Source organism: Gallinula chloropus, assembly GCF_964237585.1.
Source record: "Gallinula chloropus genome assembly, chromosome: Z".
Taxonomy (NCBI): domain Eukaryota; kingdom Metazoa; phylum Chordata; class Aves; order Gruiformes; family Rallidae; genus Gallinula; species Gallinula chloropus.
This window is the reverse complement of record NC_140089.1, coordinates 19930335-19949902: the sequence shown is the minus strand read 5'-3', so window position 1 is coordinate 19949902 and position 19568 is coordinate 19930335. Positions and strand designations below refer to the sequence as shown.

At 41.5% G+C, this 19568-nt stretch overlaps 1 protein-coding gene across 1 annotated transcript in view; it reads right to left on the bottom strand.

Annotated features, from left to right (window-relative positions):
- COMMD10 (COMM domain containing 10) overlaps positions 1-12557 on the bottom strand; it is a 113902-nt gene extending 101345 nt beyond the window's left edge. Inside the window, exons 1-4 of the mRNA XM_084278923.1 lie at positions 12508-12557; positions 12311-12401; positions 9571-9681; positions 7663-7818 (exon numbers count right to left, since the gene is read on the bottom strand). Of these exons, the coding sequence (XP_084135049.1) occupies positions 7663-7818; positions 9571-9681; positions 12311-12401; positions 12508-12539 (390 nt within the window). The 5' untranslated portion in view covers positions 12540-12557. The remainder of the gene's footprint in view (positions 1-7662; positions 7819-9570; positions 9682-12310; positions 12402-12507) is intronic.
- Positions 12558-19568: the final 7011 nt, after the last annotated feature.

Here is a 19568-nt window from a genome sequence, read left to right as displayed (position 1 = left end):
TTCTTCTTGGCAGCATAGGGCTTGTCTTTTTAATTATATACATTTTAAAGATACCCTAAATACTTTTCCAAAACAAGAAAGCTATGAGGCATTTAGTTTGACCTGCCTTTAAAACAGATAGATTTATAGAGTACCAAAAAACGCGCAGAGAACATAATATAGGGTGAGGAGGAGGGGTAGAAAAGCAATGGAATTAATAAAAAATTGCCATGAGAATTCAGTCAGCTCTACTAAAGCTAGCTCGTCTTTGCAGAGACAAAAAAATACATTTTAATCTGATCAATAGATGTTCTCACTTCTAAACTGACACATAACCAAGCATTGCGGTTTCATTCTGGCTGGAGGCCAGATGCCCACCAAGTCGCTCTTTCAACTGGACAGGGGAGAAACTACACATTGAGAACCTTAGGACTCAGGATACAGACAGGGAGAGATCATTCCACCATCAGCGTCATGGGCAAAACTGACTCTACATGGAATTAAAAAAAGCCACCTCTCCCTTCTTCACAGGCTCAACTGAAGTCCCAATTTCTCTCCCTTCTCTCCCCGAGGTGTCACGGGGAAGACAGAGAATGGGGGTTCGGTCAGTTCCACCACAGGAGACAGTCCTTCATGCTCCAACTTAAGTCCTTTCCATGGGGCTTCAGCTGCCCCAGCATGGGTCACTCTATGGGTGCACTCACAAATCAGAGAATGTCTCTCAGTCCCTGACTGCTTCAGCCTGGTCCCCCACAGAGTCACAAGTCTCCCCAGCAAAACTGCTCCAGTGTGGATCAGTCCCTCTCTCCATGAGCTGCAGGTCCTGCCAGGAACTTGCTCCAATGCAGGTCACAGCATCTTCCATATTTCCCCACCTGTTCCAGCATAGGGTCTCTCCCTGGGCTGTAGGTGGGGTCTCTGCTCCCCATCATCTTCCATGGGCTGGTGGGGGGACACACCAGCTACACCATTGTCTTCTCCATGGGCTGCAGGGGAATTTTTCCCTCCAGCACCTGGGGCACCTCCTACCCCTCCTTCTTCACTGAACTTGGTGTCTGCAGAGTTTCTTACATCTTCTCACTCCATTCTCTGGTGGCAAAAAGCAGCTCCTTTTGGTTTTTTCCTCTTAAATATCTTATCACAGAGACGCTGTGACCATCGTTATCAGTTCGGCTTTGGTCAGCAGCAGGTCCAGCCTTGAGCCAGCTGGTGTTCACTCTGTCAGGCCTAGGGGAAGCTTGTAACTGCTTCGTGCAGAAGCCACCCCTGCAGCCCTGCCTCCTCCACCAGAACCCCACCACAAAAACCCACAGTACCAACCAAAGACTTGAAAACTCTATCAGATTAATATCAGACTGTTATCACTGCCCTACCTTTCTAGACGCCAAATTAAGAATGCACTGAAAGAAAAAAAAAGATATAAATACTGACTAGGATTCTGTTACACAGACAAAATAATGTAATAAAGGGACTGACATACAAGTAAGGATTCAAAGAACTAATTAATGCAACAGCAGAATATACATAATTAATAACCTTGTGGAGCTGAAGACAGCCTATGGGTTAGTGAAGAAAAATGAAAAGATGAAATGAGAAAATAAATACAATTAAACTGTACAGATTTAGTTTAACTCTACAGTTTTTATTAATTTCTCAAGACAATAACATCCTATGAACCAAGTAGTTCCTACAAAAAAAATTTTCAAAGCTCTATGTTCACAAGAAAACATTTTTTCCCTCTAAGAATTAGAAGTAGTACTCAATATGCCACAGAAAATTTCACCTAACGAGTATTCTGGGAAATACTTGTTCTGTTGCTCAAACAAACTCAGTTTGGCTTGTCACCCTAATGATGCCATCAGACAGCGCGTTACCACCTACATCTTGCACAGAACTGACAGACCCAGAACCCAAAATTCTACCTTTTACCAAGTTGTAGTTTTCACGCAAGAAGAGAATCTGGTTTAAGAGAAATAACACGCCAATAAAAGCAAAAGAACTCTAAGAAATTGCTTCCCTTAATAACTAGTGGTCTGGAGTCCAAATCTGAGGACTTCTGCAAGACAAAAGATGCAGGGGCCTACTCTTTCAAAAATGATGATGGTCCAAATTAATTAGCAATATTATGAAATTATAATCCTGGACAGTCAGCTACCCAGAAGTTTTGGCAATCGGTTCTTCCTTCAATTTACCCAAAGATTTCAGTGTTTGTGTGATGTGCAAACTGTACCTCTAAATAATAATTTAAAAAAACCAAAACAAAAATTTCAACCATTTTATGTTCTCTTCAAACTGAAAGAATAGGACCTGGTCCTTCTTGTGTACAGTACAGGAAACAGACTTCATGGCAGCATTTCAGTACTTTCAAAATACACAACTTCAAAGTACCAGGTGCCAGGAGAGACTCAGAATTATTTTATCACTTGGAATTTATCAAAACACTTTAAAACAAAGTAGTAAACCACTTCAAAACAAAAATTCCAATCAGATCTTTCTTAGTTGTAGTACAAACTCTTTATCTTGTACACAGTTTCCCTGAACACTCTCTCATGCTGGAACAGAATGATCTGGATTACTGAAATACTTATCATGACCCTGCTTCTGCACTCAGATCCAGATGAGTAACCCCATGCATACACCCACTATACCCATTATAAAGGAAATTCAGAGTTGGTAAGTGTACAGAAAAGCATACGGCAAGCAAAAGCATGAATTATTCAGAGAAATTAAATTGATATGCAGTCCTGCACATCACCTGAACAGGTCAATAAGAGACCCTATCAAATCTGCAGTGACAAAAAAAGCCTGTATTTTTAATAGTATGAATTTTTTTAAAATCTGTATTCATAGAATCATGTCATGGTTCAGGTTGGAAGGGACCTTTGAACATCACCTAGTCCAACCGTCCTCTTCTGGGCAGGGACATCTTTCACTGGATCACACTGTTCAAAGACCCATCAACCTGACTGAACACTTCCAGGGATGGGGCATCCACAACCTCCCTAGGCAATCTCTTCCAGTGTCTCACCACCCTCATTATAGAAAGTTTCTTCCTTATATCCAACTCAAACCTATACTCCTTCAGCTTACAATCATTGTGTCTGAGCTGTCACTATAAAAACTGACTTCACTTGCTATTCTCTCTCCATGTTTCTTACAAACCCCATTTAAGTTTTCTCTTCTCCAGCCTGAACAACCCTAACTCTCTTGGCCTTTCTTCATTGCTGAGGTGCTCCATCCCTCTGATCATCTTAATGGCCCTCCTCTGAACCCACCCTAATCACTCCATGTCTTTCCTGTGCTTGGGACTCCAGAGCTGGACATCACCCCAGGTGGGGTCTCACCAAAGCAGAGTAGACAGGGAGAGTGAGTACCCTTGATCTGATGGTCACACTTTTTTTGATGCAGTCCGGGATACAATTGGTTTTCCAGGCTATTTTAAGTGACAAACAATCATCTTTGAAGGTATAAGACAGCTTCTAAGTTTACAAGATGAGGCAGTTTTTCTCAAATGTGTTAACTAGAAGGTTCCACCTTTATACTTCCATCCAAAGTGCCAAACACAGGATACAAAATGAACTGTTTTCTGATCCAGTACAACAACTCCTATACTTATGGAATGAGAACCAATAGCACAACTACAAGGTATACTTAACAGAAAAAGCATCATTATGAATGCAACTTCAACCACACAAAGCATGAACAAATCATCTTTAAAAACCAAAAAATTCAACCCCCCCCCCACCAAACACCAATCCTCAAGATTGCTAAGGAAAGCAAATGTCACTCCTATCTTCAAGAAGGACGCAGGGAACTAAAGGACAGTCCACCTCATCTCAGTCCCTAGGACAATGATGGAACACCTAACCCTGGAAATCATTTCCAGGCACACTAAGAACAAGAAGACGACTTGAAGTAGACAGCAAGGGCAATGGGAAAGTCCTGATTGCTCAACTTAATAAACTTCTTCAATGCAATGGCTGGCCTGGTAGTTCAAGGTGAGAGAGTGCAGAGGGTCTAACATCTTCAGGGACACCTCTGATCCTGTGTCCAGTTAGATCCTCATACAGAAGCTGTTCATGGATGCTGATGATGCAGAGAGATGGACTGAAAACTGACTCAATGGCCAGCCTCAGAAGGTAGTGATCAGAGCAGCAAAGTCTAGTTGGAGGTCAGTGAATAGCAGGGTACCCCAGGAGATGTTCAACATCTTCACTAACAATCTGCGTAGGTGATGCAGTAGGGTGCTCCCTCAGCAAGTTTGCAGATGGCACAAAACTGGGAGGAGTGACCAATACACCAGAGGGCCATGCTGCCAGCCAGAGAGAGACTTAGGCAGGCTGGAGAAATGGGCTGACAGCGACCTCATGAAGTTCAACATAGGAAAGGGCAAAGTCCTGCATCTGGGAAGGAACAACCCCAGCCACCAATATGTGCTGGGGGACACCAAGATGGAAAGCAGCTTTACAGAGAAGAACTTGGGAGTGCTGGGGTACACCATGTTGTATATGAGCCAGTAATGTGGTCTTGCAGCAAAGTAGGGTAATGGCATCCTGGGCTGCATTATTAGTAGTGCCAGTCCAAATGTCAGGAAATATATTTGCACTTTTACAGTGACCTAATACTGGCATGTGTTTGCCCTGGAAGGTGGTAGAGCCTCCATCCTTCAAGATGTTCAAACACTGTGTACTGGGTTTGTATGGCAAGGTTTTGGTAGCAGAGGTCTACAGGGGTGGCTTCTGTGAGCAGCTGCTAGAAGTTTCCCCTGGTCTGATAGAGGCAATGCCAGCCAGTCATAAACAGACTCACTGCTAGCCAAGGTCAAGCCTATCAGCAAGAGTGGCAGCACATCTGGGATAATGTATTTAAGAATTTTATAAAACCTGCTGGGGTGGCACAACAGCCAAAAGAGAGTGAGAAGATGTGAGAGGAACAGCCTTGCAGACACCAAGGTCAGTGCAGGAGAGGGAGAAGTTACTCTTAATCTTAAAGGTCTTTTCCAACCAAAACAATTCTGTGATTCTATGAATCTAATATGATTGGCAATAAGCTTTCCTGAGTTGAGTCTGCTCTGTCACTATTCTGTGATCACGTTGCTGACAATTACGAGAACAGAACAGTCCTGTTCTCTTTATGTACCTACTATTGCTTCTGTGAGAGAAATGAACAGCACAAATCATTAACTGATACACAGCCACATAAAGAAGTACCTATGCAGAGGTCAATTGTTTTATATATTGTCCCCATACGTTCATGTTGCAGCAAACATGCAAGCTGAATCAAGCTAAAAACCTAAACTGCATATCTAATCTAAAAAGCCAGCACAGTGGTCTAAGTAATTTCCAGGACTCTAACTTGTATTTAACTGTAATTCAAGACACTGATTAAAGTTTACACTAAGTTGGATACTTTAACAAAGTATCACAAGAGACTTTGCCCACTATTTCTCAAGATATAAAAAGATAATACAGCAAATACGTGCCAATACACAATTACTTATAGAATGCAGATGGAATTACTGAAGTGATCATGCAGTCATTTACTGCACTCATAAGACATTAGCAGGAGATGGCAAGTTCCTCTTCCATTATCCCACACAATTTAAAAAGTACTTTACTGCTGTGTGGTGTGTAAGCAGAATAAGTAGTTTACCTACCAATTAGTTCTGTGACCTGTGGCTTTGGGTCAAGGAAGATTTCTCTTGAACTTTGAGTTTTTCACTCAACTAAAGTCTACATGATTAAGATGTTTTTATAATAAACTGAGCAAATGAATTTAAGTTCAAACTCAAATTACACCCTAGAGTCTATGCTGACATTCAAACTGATATTCAACATGTCGTGTAGGCTAAGAAAATAAAATTTAAAAGGGGTTGATATTATGCTTTAAGTGTATGTATAAACACACATCTAAATTTAAAAAAACAAGTGAATTGTACTACATTTTCGTAGTTGCTTTTCTGCAAGCCTAATTACAAATGACAGTTTAAAACTGCTTCATATACTAACAAAATGCCACTGCATGAGATCATGGTGAAGCCACAAAGAATCTCCAAAACTGCAACATACACCAGAAGCGTTCTATGTTGCAGGGCTCACAAAACCACAGACAAGAAAGAAAGGTCACCCCCAAATTAGGTCATAGGAGAAACATGAGTGCATATGGTAGAAGCTCCAAATAAAGAGGGAGCTTTTATTTTGTTCATATTGTTATATGAACATATGATATTGTTACTTTTCTCATATGATGAAGACCCAAGAGTAAAATACGTGTTACTGTATAGTCTGTATGAAGAAAATACTTGGCTGCTTTGTAAAGCATCTTCAGAATTGTCTTCTATTCTGTACACATAAGCTGTATTCTGAAAAGCTAACCTGTCTGTGAGTTCACCTGGCTTTCAAATTACTCACCTTCTTTAACAGACAGTCACACTTGCCTATGAATTACTGTACTGCTGACCATTTAAACCTGTATGCTTGGCATTGGTAAATATTGTCTCAAAGAGACAAAAGACCCTTCTTCAACTCAAATATTTTTTCCATACTTACATTATCAATCATTTACTTGGTTAAGTTGGTGAGTTACTGTGATTTTGCACATGAAAATTCTATGAGTTTTGTGTCAAAAATCACCTAGTTTTACAAAGGATCAAGTTTAAATGCTTTGGAAAAAAATGTGATACAAGTCTGAGTATCTTTATCCTGCTCTTCAGACATATCTTTGTCTTCGTAAAATGTTTACTTTACACCTAAATAAAATTCTAGGTTTAATTAGGTCTAAAACTGCTGGTATAAGTTATGTTGTTCTATTTCTGTTGTGTGTACCTTTGTATATGTTTTTATATATTTATATATGTTTCTGTCATATGTACCTTTTTATATAAATTATTTGTTTATTTTCTATGTATATTTTGCTATCCAAATCATAAAGTTACAAACTGAATCTTATCTCAGCAAGATATATAGCAAGCTATAAAACAAGAATAATTGAGGTAGTGTTCCACAGATTTTTTGAAGCATTTGATCCTGGCATACATTAATGTGTTCTGTATATATTTTCTAATGCAGTTGAAGTCTTATTATGAATCAACAGAAGGGTGTTGTTATACTTTCTCATAGATGTCTAAAGACACAATTTGTGCCTAACGACACAATGAGGCTTCCACAGCATGTGTCAAAGTTTTAACTGGTAACAGGCAAACAGGAAGTAAGATTTTTATGCCATCATAGGAAAGTATCTCAAAATTTCAGCATCTTGCATCGTGCAATCACCTTAGAAAATTAGATATGGCAGGAGCTCAGATCCACTGTAAGTACAGAGTACAGAGAATCAACAGGCTGATGAGCTAAACCACTACAAGTGTCCTTGAGTACATTTTAGCTTTGCCCTGTTGCAAAGCATGTTCACCAACATCTCCAAATGGTATGCAGGTTGCATTATATTACTAACAGTGCACGTATAGTCAGGCTCTAACAGTTACAACAGCTCAGCTAACGTAACATCTCTGTGAGACAATGGCACTCCACTGCTTTGACCACATGTATCTACTGCCTACTAAGTATCCTTTTATTTTCCAGTACCTTGGTTTGTCACAAAGTTTGTATCTTAGTATATAACTCTTGGCTCCAAAACAAACCCACACAGCTTTACTTTCTCTTAGTAAAAAAACAACCAACACATTACCTTTTGAGGAGTCAAAACCCTCTGCCTGAACTTTTCAATTGTATCTTGACCTGCAGCTGCCCATGCACTGGCAAATGCTTCAGCTTTATCTTGGTCCAGGTGAATGTTTTGTAGCTGCTGTTGCAATGAAGCAGGCTTCAAATTATGATAGACTGCCTGTTAGAAGGAAAAAAATAGCTGCTGTTATCAAGTACTGCTCTACAAGTTGTGGCCAATATATTCCACCACAGATGGCCACCATGTTCATACAAATACATGTTCATACATGTTCACTATGTTCACTAGTAACTTCTACTGTGGGACTGCAAGAATCTTGTTCAACTTAACCTTCTGACTGAGGAGATAGTTACACTTTTCTATCTCAATTGCATCTCAAAATGCAACATTACAAACGAGTATTATCAAAATAGATAACCTATGAAACATACACAAGCTAGATATGAGCATATGTGTATGTTTCCACTGTATATAATGCATCTATTACTGAAAAAAACTGGGATTTGGAGTCAAATGTGATCATGAAAAACGGACAACTCATCCAAACCCACACTGTTCAAGCAAGCCTGAATTGGAAGGTAATAGTCTAAAAAGACAGGAACAATTTGGCAAAAAAGATGAATTAGCAATAACCTAATAGCATCAGTTTTTGTGGTATACTGTCTATATAGCATGTTGGTCTCCACTTTCAAAACAGGGCTCCATCAGCACCACAGTGGATTAAAAAAAAGGAAAGAAAAAACAACATATGGCAAGGATCACACAGCAGTTTTATTATCTGCAATGTGTCTGTACAAAAAATGGCTGTAAAAAAAAGCCTTGACAGAACAAGCAGCTACTCTATGAACCACAGCTATCAGCAGGAGCACAAGAGTCCTCATACAACATGCATTTCATGTGGGGCTTTTCTTTGGACAGATATTAATATCCTTCCCCCCTCTTTTTTTTAAATCACAAAAGAAATCCTAGAGGAGACTGAACTGCTTTTTCTGCCCATCTTCAATAATTATATAAACAAAGCAGTCTGATGAAATTAGGACCTGGTAATAAAAGAGGTGAGTTTACTGTTTAAAATGAAAATTGAAAATTCTAGTCTAGATGCAACCTCAGGTTTCATTTTGCTTTTTTGGTGGATAGAAGCCATGGGGGAGGATGGTTTGCTTGCTTTCTAATGCCATGGAATGTGTTAACTAAGTGAAATAATCATAAATTGACATGAGTAAGAAAGGACAAGATTCACATTCCACAACAGCCTATCAGCATGCACGTCCTCTGCACCAACCACACTTGCTATACTCCTGTAAGTTGGATAGATAACATCGTGGCTGTGAGAATTCCTCACACAGCTGCAATGTTCATCAGGTAATATATCGGTTTTCCAGCCTCAGTAGCAATTGACTGCTGAATCAGAAAACCTTCTCTCCTTACAAGACATTTAGTTCTACACCATGTAGGCACCTACTGCTGCAGATACTAGAGCTACATCAGGCATGCCTGGTCTCCTAAGTGCAAAATGCTTCTGGACATAACAGCTTTCCATAACTGACACTTCATGTAATTTAAGTAGTGCTCAATAATGCCACCTAGTATTTTCCTTACAGAAACTTTAAAAGTGGCTGGCTTGCTTACAATTAAGAGGAACGACCATGTCTCATAATTATCAACACTTCTCTCAAGAGTCACTTTCACCACCTATATTTACAGTAGCTGGAAACATACTCCTCAAACGGAATGAGTCCACTTCAAATCAGGAAGGCATGCACACAAAAGCAATAAATTCATGCCTCCAAAATACACATGATACACTACAGATACATATTTTCATTAATTCCTTTTTAACTTGAATTCTACATTTACAATCAGATTAAATATATATATATGTATCAATTCATAAGGATAGAAACAAGGTACCTGTTCCAAAATGAATGACGTAGTTTCAAGAACCAGATGAAGATCCTGTTTTTCCAGTGAAAAAGCTATTTGAAGTTTTTCTTCCTCCTCTTCACTGAAGCTACTCTCAGCCTGAAGAACAAAAGTGGTTAGTCCTAACATTCTTTAGCGACCAAGAACACAGTTGTCAAAACAAAAACTGTCTCCCCATTTTAATAAACATAGTAGGTGTCTAATTATTTCTAAATAGAAATAAAAAGTAAAGCTCTTTTCCAGCAGAAAAATGCAATGCAACTCCTCTCACTGAAAATCAAAATTAAAAGCCAATAGTATCACATAAAAATTTATCAGGATTACTCGAAATATACCACCAGAAAATGCCTTCTATTTGCACTTCAGAGACATTATAGTTCTTTTCCTTAAAATAGTTTTTGCCTATCAGATCATCTCCAATGACCTTTTACGAATACAAAATGTGTTATTTTAATCAGAAGTGAAAGAAAACAGCAAATAAAACTGTAGTGAAGTTAGTTATATGCACTTTTTCCACTCTGGATACTCTTCTGAAAACCACCCATGCTGTTCTAAGGGAAATAAAGGTAAGAAAGACATGGAGCTCTTCAGAGGAGAGACACAATGATCCAGGTGCTGGAGCACCTCTCCTATGAAGGCAGGTGGAGAGACTTGGGCTTGTTCAGCCTGCAGAAGACTCTGAGAAGACTTTATTGCAGCTGAAGGGGCTACATGAAAGCTGGAGAGGAACTGTTTACAAAGGCATGGAGTGACAGGACAAGGGGCAATGGCCTTAAGATGAAGAAGGTGAGATTTAGGTTAGATTTTAGAAAGAAGTTCTTGTCTGTGAGGATGATGAGTCCCTGCCACAGGTTGCCCAGGGAAGCTGTGTCTGTCCCCTCCCTGGCAGTGTTCAAGGCCAGGCTGCACGGGGCTCTGGGCAACCTAGGCTAGTGGAGGGTGTCCCTGCCCCATGGTAGGGGGTTGGCATGAGATGGGCTTTGAGGTCTCTTCCAACCCAAATCTGCCTGGGATTCTGTGAAAGGCCTAGTGTATGCTTATTTCTGAAAGTCAGATTTGAGTCTACACCCTATTGTGTTACTGAAATTATTGAGAATGAGCTGTGCTTTTAAAATACAGCTGCTATATTTATTATACCACAGCAAATTAAATAGTCATTTAAATGTACATATTGCCATCTTGTAAAATGTGATTACTAACAACTCTATGCTGCAGACATCAAAACACCATATTTAGACCACTTAGTAATCCAAAACTGCAAAGCTACACAGAAAAAGCAATTGAGCTGTCAAAATAAACAAAATGAGGCAATCACACAAAAACTTCAATGATTGCAATGTCTGCTACAAGAGTATCAAAACAGAAACATTATTTGAATCATTAGCTGTTAGAAAGAAATGCAGAGCTCGAGTGTCTGCTTTGCTAAGGCAAGTAAGTTTATTTAAAGCTTCCATTGTTTTACCATGGCCTAGAGTCAGCTACTTTGGAAAGGCTGGCTGCACAATTCCTAAGTTAAAAAAGACGAGCAGTTTAATAGAATTTAAAAGTTTATGACACTTTCCAGTTACCGATGAGTTAATATCCATGCAAAACAACTGAGAAAACCCTCTGCAGTCACGGCAGGATCCAAGCTAGCAATTTTGGTAGGAATAGAATCAGCCAATCAAATCAAGTAATCAAAGCAATCATTGTAGCATTAAAATTATGACCTTTAATACATTTGTATCTTCTATCCATGGTGCTCAGAATCTGTTATATTTTAGCACTTGGTTTGTGTTTATATATGTACAGAAAACAAATTCTGTATTTCTTTTTTATATTTTTTAAACACAAAGCAAGAGAATAAACAAATTTTGATGCTAAGAAAAGAAACGCACTAAAAGAGTCCCTGTTCTAGCATTTGCCTTACAATTCCCCCTGTGATACGTGGTGCCAAGGTTAGATTTAGTCTCCATTTGACTTTTTGTCTTTATACTGTGATTCGAGGGGAAAAAAGTGTCTGTGTAGATGACAAAAATGTCCATTAGCGATTAAGGACTTTAGTTTTGATCTCAGTTCCACAGATGGCTTTGGCTGATGGGCATTCAGAATGCACGGATGCTTTCCCCTGCACGGGCAAGAGAGGAGTGAGTGCGAAGGGACAAGGGACTCAGTGCCCTCCAAGACCTCTCAGGAACACCAGCACCTAGAGGCCACGCACGCAGGCGAAACAGTCCTGATCCTCAGGGCATATTCATCAACAGTTCTTATTCCAGTCGCCTGAAATAGCGTTAACGATTAGCAATAAGTGGAATTAAGATTAAAATTACTTTAAATTACTTTAAAAAAAAAAAAAGTGATTGTCCCTTCACAAAACAGCGTCGCCTCTGCCCCAGAAAGACACGTCTGTCTGGACGCCTCTGCTGGACAGAGCTCCCGGCCCGGCTCTGCTCCCCTCCCGCCCCGCAGCAGGAAAGGCCGGTCAGGACGCCGCCGGAGCGCTCGGCGCAGCACTCGGCAGGCCGCTCTGCTTCGGCTACACCGGCACAACCTGCGGCAGACCCAGCCCTACGGCTCCGCGCGGGCCGGCGCGGCCACAGCCCCGCCAGGCCCCGGCGGGGCACCGCGTCTGCCCGCCGCCGCCCGCCGCCCCTCCCGCACACGCCAAACTCCCGCTTCCGCCCCGCCGCTCCCGGCGGACACCGCTGCCCGCCGAACGCGGCCCCAGCGGGCTCTCCGCCCCTCCAACCTTCAGGTGCAGCCTCTGGAGGAGACGGGAAAGCAGCCGCGGGAACCGGCCCGCGTCCACGGCGTTGAGCAGCGACACGGCCCTGCGGATGCTGCGCGGAAGGAGAAGACACAGTCAAGCGCCGCGACGAAACTCTGCCCGAGACCCCGGCCCCGCTCCCGCCCCGCACTGCCCTGAATCGCGACGACCACCAGTACCTATCACTCTCCGGAATGACGGTCGCCGCCATAGTTAACACTACAGCCCCACCTCCCGACGGCAACGCGGCGGGGCCAAACGCCGCCGCTCCGACACGCCCCGCCCCGCCCCGCCTAGCCGCGGAACGGGGCAAGGCAGCGCAAGCCTGTGGCGGACGTCGGGGGTGGAGGGAACAGTGAGAAGCAAATTTGCAGCGCCCCGCAACCCTCGCACAGACTGTAGCTGAAATGCTCGGATTTACAAGTTTTAAGGTCAGAGTGGTGCCTAGCAAAAAGTACTGTGGGGAGGCATTTCACCCTGAGGCATGTGTCGTACTGAGGGCTCCTTCCTAAGTCATACGGCTGAAGTGCGGGTTGTGTGAGACCCCACTGAGCCCTCTCACAGAATCACAGAATCACTGGGTTGGAACAGACCTTTGAGATCATCAAGTCCAAACATACCCATCCTCTACTAAACCATATCCCTGAGCACCTCATCTACCAGTCTTTTAAATACATCAGGGTTGGTGACTCAACCCCCTCCCTGGGCAGCCTGTTCCAGTGCCCAACAACACTTTAGGTGAAGAATTTCTTCCTAATGGCTAATCTGAACCTCCCCTGGGGCAACTTGAGGTTGTCCTATCACCTGTCTCTTGGGTGGAGAGATCAACACCCATCTCTCTACAACCTCCTTTCAGGTAATTGTAAGCAGCTACAAGGTACCCCCTCAGCCTCCTCATAACTAAACAACCCCAGTTCTCTCATCTGCTCCCCATAAGGTTTGATCTCCAGTCCCTTCCCCAGCCTGGTTGCCCTTCTCTGGACACACTTCAGGACCTCGATGTCTTTCTTGTAGTGAGGGGCCCAAAACTGAACATAATATTCGAGGTGCAGCCCCACCAACGCCAAGTACAGGGCACCTCGCTAGACCTACTGGCCACACTATTTCTGATACAAGCCAGGACACCATTGGCTTTCTTGGCCATTTGCGCACACTGCTGGCTTATATTCAGTCGGCAGTCAGCCAACACCCCCAGGTCCTCTCTGCCAGGCAGCTTTGTAGCCACTCTTCCCCAAGCCTGGAGCACTGCATGGGATTGTTATGCCCCATGTGCAGGCCTCTGCACTTGGCCTTGTTGAACCTCATCCCATTGGTCTCAGCCCATTGATCCAGTCTGTTTAAGTCTCTTTGAAGAGCCTCCCCACCCTCAAGCAGACCCACACTTCCTCGCACCTCAATGTCGTCCACAAACGTACTGAGGTAACATTCAATCCCTACACCCAGGTCATTGGTAAAGATATTGAACAGGACTGGACCCAGACTTGAGCCCTGGGGACCACCACCTGTGACCAGCCTCCAGCTGCATTTTAGCTCCATTTACCACAACCCTTTGGGCCTGGACCAGCAGCCAGTTTTTTACCCAGCAGAGAGTGCATCTGTCCAGGACAGTGAAAGCCAGTTTCTCAATCAGAATGCTGTGACAAACGGTGTCAAAGGCCTTGCTGAAGTCAAGGTACGCTGCCATTCCCCTGCAGTCGCTGCAAACCACAGGGCAGCAAATTTTGCATCAGTAGACCACAAACTTGTAATGAAATTGCCACCTGCAGCATTACAGCAAAGTGTTCCAGAGGCCATGGAAATTTGAGTCCACATGCAAGCGGCTCTGAAGTAGGTGTTTCTCATGTCTGAGAGACTTCTAGTTTCCATCTGATTTTGCTGTAATTGAAAAATGGGTTAAAAGACAATAGAACAAGCAAGCAGGAACAGGCAGCATGACTGTGTAAACTCTATTTTCCTAGGAAGCCAACTAAAAATATTCAGAATCTGCCAAAGACTTTCTGAATGTGGCTGTAAAGATTTGTAAGAAGTGGCTGGAAGCATTCTGTTTATGGTATAGGTTTTGGCAGGCTTTTAAGTTATGGTAATACATTACAGAAGAGGCTGGGAATTTTGAGGTACTATAAAGAAGGGTTCTGTAGACACACATGCTGAAATCTTGCATCTCTGAAAAAGTGAGGGGAATTTAGTCATTAACGTCAGTAGGACCAGGATTTCAGCCAGGACATTTGAAAAAATAGTATCTGTTTAAAGAGAGTCTGCCTGAAAAACCAACTTCAGGAAAAGAGAGTGACAAGCCTGGCTATACTCCAATGGGAATTTTAAAGCGGGTAATTTCTGGCTGAGACTTTTAACAACATTTATTCTATACCTCTTACCAGAAGTTGGACCCATGGTCAGTGTTATGAAAAGCGGCTAACAATTTTTTAAGGTATTGTTCTGGGGTGAAATACGATTACGCTGAACTATTTAATCTGTTTTTCTTTACTTTTACAAAACATGAAAAGACAATACTCTTGCAATAAATTTATTTGTCTGGAAAAGAAAAACAAGTGTTTCATTCCACACTGAAATAACATAACTTCCTGTTCTAGGAAATGTCCCCCAAGAGCAAAACTTACAAAGTTTGTTCAGTCAAAGTGACCAACGGCGACTGGAAGTCTAGACAATTGCTTACTTATTTTAAAAAGTTACAGCTGATATAGGTATTGGATGCCCCACTCAGCTTCGCTGCCAATTGTCTGGTTTTGTAATCATATGGATTACTTTTAAAGCTATTTCTTTCAGGCTTTGCTACACCAAATGAATTATCAAAATGAATAGTGAAAACAGTGAATTTTAAAAACTCATCAGGAAACGATTCTGAGCAACATGCTCCAACTGGACATGCTTCAAACAGGAGGTTCGACTTAAGACCTCTGAAGGTTTCTTCCACCCTGTATTCTTCAGTGTTCAAAGCCTCACAGAAGGGAGATAGGAAAGAGAGAACCTGGTTGGAAATAATAAATAATGAAGCTAACCAGACAAGGTGCTGTCACAGGTACACAATTAAGTGATCTTTTTCCCAAATACCTTTTCTGTTCCTAAAAAAGAATTCCAAGAAATTGTGGCTTTTCATGCATTCATTTCTTACTGTTTTGTACTTGCACCCATGATCCATTTTTCCAATGTGAATAATAGCTTTTTTTTACTTAGCTAATGACTTTACACAGTTTAATGTATTTTATCAGTTGTCGTAACAACACATCTAGTTAAGATATATTTTGAGTCAAATTGTTGCTCATATTTTGACTCAAAATATTCCACTTAGACATGCAAATGGATGTTGTATGGGCTTTTAAATTAGTCTGCTCACATCCTATAGCAAAATCTTAACATTGCTGACTTCAGAGCACTTAGCTGTTAATGATAAGTTAGGAATATTACTGCCTTAAAACAGTCGTGAAAAGTTCAGTCTCCCCTACTTTGCATTTCCAAAAATTGCACTACATATATTCTGTTATTTCACAAAGACCAAAAAAGCCTTCATGTTATTTGATTATCATTTGCTCATCACCCGGCCCTTCAGTTAGAATTCATTTTGGCTCTGCTTTTTATAATGCTTCTGTGGTTATCAGGTGAAACTGATTACACAGAGCATGAGAAGGATGTAAAGTTAGGAATTACAGAATACTTTTCCACACATGGTTAGTTAAGCAGTGTAATAAATTGCAGGAGAAGTTGAAGGATCTATTTCAGTAGAGATTTTAAAGCACATGGAGACAAATACCTGTCATGAAAAATGGGTAGCAAACGCACATGAAGTGAGTAAAGCTGATCCAGCATTGAGGCTACAGGTTCTCAAGATCCCATCAGAACCTATTTTCTTTGAGTATTATTTAATCTTTTGTTTCTTACTTCTTTTGATCCACTTATTCTGTAGCCTGTTACCAGCAATGCCATTCTGTCTGCACTCAAGCCTTTCCTTTTTCTGTCATCTTCATCTGCATTATTTTTCATTACTTCTAAAGGGTCACACAAACCAGAACATGTTGAACTCCTTAAAAATCTGATTTGTATACTATCCCTGACACTATTTATTGACTAAATAATTGTCCTACAATTCAGTGAAAATAATCCAATAATATTTCACATAAATTTTCACTTGCAGCTTGCAAGTGGCTTAAATAATTGAAGTTAGCAAACTATAAATCAGTGTGGCAATGATTGTATTGTGCCATTTACCTAGTTATTGCAGTTTTGTGAGGCTGTGGTGCTGAGACGGTTTCTTTAAGCAGACAGTTTCTTCACTTTGTGTTGAGTCTGTTTTGCCCGCGTCATTGATGACAGAATGATCTCTCCCTGTCCTTATTTTGACTCCTGAGCCTCTTAATATATATATATGTTCTCCCCTGTCCAACTGAGAAGGAGAGTAATAGACTGACTTTGGTGGACATCTGGCCTCCAGCTAGGGCAAAACCACAACACTAGTATTAAATAGCTGAACCTCAGCAATCTTGTTGAAAAAAACACTTCTTTTTTGCCAAGTGAAATTGTGGCTGTCAAAAAAAAATACTTGTCTGTTGCTGTGTGTGACTGTTATTATGAAGCAATCTGCCATTCTTTCTATGCCATTATTTGCATTCCACTGAATAACTAATATTAAAATCACCAGGATGACTTGAATTCTGCTTGGAAAGAGTAAGGGCAGGGACCTATGAATAAGGGCAGGCGACTCTCAGCTTATTGGGTCTGTATGCTGCTTTACTGTTTGATAATTTTGTGCTTATAGGTGAACATTCACTATTACATCTGTGAGTCAGATTAGTTGCATGACAGGGCTTCACAATGGAAATCAGGCTGCATAGCCTATTCCTTTCATCAGTGACATCCTTGAGCATGCAGAAGATTCAGCTGTGGGCAGTAGACCTTAATTTATTCCACTATAACACAAATGGGTATGATCTTTAAGGGACCGGCATTCATACACTCACACCTGAGAGGAGATGGAAGCAGGTCAGTACTCTGCAGGGCCAGGCCAGTGGAGAAAAGATACACTGCCCTCTCTGCACGATAGGACAGGAAATCTTTCTATGGCTCATGCCAAGATTACAAATTAGGGTTAATGAAATGCAAGTACCACATTCTAACATGCTCAAAGTTGCTGTTAGCTCAGTCTTGATGTATGTTTTCCAGAGACAATAGGATCAAACAAAATAATCCAATGAAACATGCATTTTTTTAAAAAAATGTTTTAAGATCATGAACAATGTGTCAGAGGAGAAGCTACAATCAATATTGTTATTGCTAGCTAAGAAATTCATAGAGTCATAGAATGGTTTAGGTTAGAAGGAACCTTACAGATCATTGAGTTCCAGCCTCCCTGCCGTGGCCAGGGACACCTCCCACTAGATCGGGCTGCTCAAGGCCCCATCCAACACGGTCTAAAACACATTGAGGGAGGGGGCACCCACAACTTCCCTAGGCACCTGTGCCAGTGCCTCACCGCTCTTGTAGTGAAGAATTTATTCCTAATATACAATCTAAATCTACCCCTTTCCAATTTAAAACCATTCCCCTTCATCCTAGCTCTCCATGCCCTTCTGAAAAAGTCCTTCCCCAACTTTTTTGTAGATCCCTTTAGGGACTGGAAGGCTCCTATAAGATCTCCCCAGAGCCTTCTCTTCTCCAGGCTGAACAAGTCCAGCTGTCTCAGCCTGTCTTCATAGGAGAGGTGCTACAGCACTCCAGTCATTTTCTTGGCCCTCCTCTGGACCAAGTTCCATGTCCTCCTTATGATGGGGACTCGACAACTGGACACAGCATTCCATGTGGGGTCACCCAAGAGCAGAGTAGAGGGGGTGAATCACCTCTTCAACGTGCTAGCAACACTCCTTTTGGTGCTGCCCAGGATATGGTTGGCCTTCTGGACTGCAAGCATGTATTGTCATCTCACGTTAAGCTTCAGGATTCACTGAGAGGACTCTCTCCTCCCACCTCAGCTTGACAGTACTTACTGTGTCAGCATTCCCGTCCCTCTAGAGCTTCTGGTTTAAATGCTGTGCTGGACACATCGCCAGAGCCTCATCTTGTTGTAGGTGTCCACTTTTCACTGCTGCCACTGGGATTCAGAGACCAGAAAATCTCTGAGTTGCTTTAGGTGCATATTTTAAAGCTGCAGCAACTGTAATGCTTTTGGTGCAAATATTTACCTAAGGCATATTTAAATATTTATCTGCAAAGTATCAGTCTATGTTTCTTTAGTCAAGTTTTTCTCATTTTCTCACCGAAGTGTTATCAAATCAGTGTTCTGCTCTGGTGTGGATGCATGTAAAGACAGTTCAGTTCTGCCCCTATAGGAGGTGTTAAAAGGGTCACATATATTGTCTGGAAAAGGATGCAGAGTGTAATTTTTTTTTAATGCCTTTCTGTGTTTGTATGAAACACAACAGCTGACAAGTATTCACTTTGGAGTCCTTACCTTAACAAATGCTGTCACACTAGTGTAAGTTCAGCACGGACTTACTTTTATCTAAATTGAATGGTAATTCACCATGTGCAGAAGTTCATTTTAAGCCAGGAAGCACAGTTTAGTGGGCTGAGGTTGTGACTGAAAATCTAGACTTTCTGGAACCACAGATCTGACTTCTGCTAGGGCTGACAGTCCTTCAACATTTTTACAGCACTGCAGGTAAACTGAATCCCATGCAGTTTACTGTGGTTACCAAACATTAAGACTCCATGTGGACAGGAATCCACTAACATTTCCCTTACAGATATGGCAGCTTACTTTGGGAAAAAAAAAATCTTCATTTTTTTTGCCTGTTGTTTTACAGTGTTCTAATTTATTGCATTCCTAGCCTGTGTTTCTGAGGTTCTACATTATATATGTAACTGTAGTTGTGGAGCCTTTACATAAAAGGATTTGTATAAATAATGCAAAGTTTTCATAGTGGAACTTTGAATGAAGGATTAGCAAACATGGAGCAAGAGAAAATCCTGAATAATTTTGTCCATTTATTGGCATGGAGATGGTGAGACATAGCAGTGGGGGCCTTGCTACAGCTGATGAGCTCATCAGCCTTGTGCCCAATATAGCTTTGGCCTGCTGCCTTATTTAAAACTCCAGTCTTTTATTTGAGAAAGCTTCATGTCTTTAGTACACCTTCACATTTTAAAAGTCATATTTAATGGCCTTCATTCATTGTCTCCTCTTTTGAGCCACATGATAATAATTTTATTATCTCATTTGATTTGGCTATTG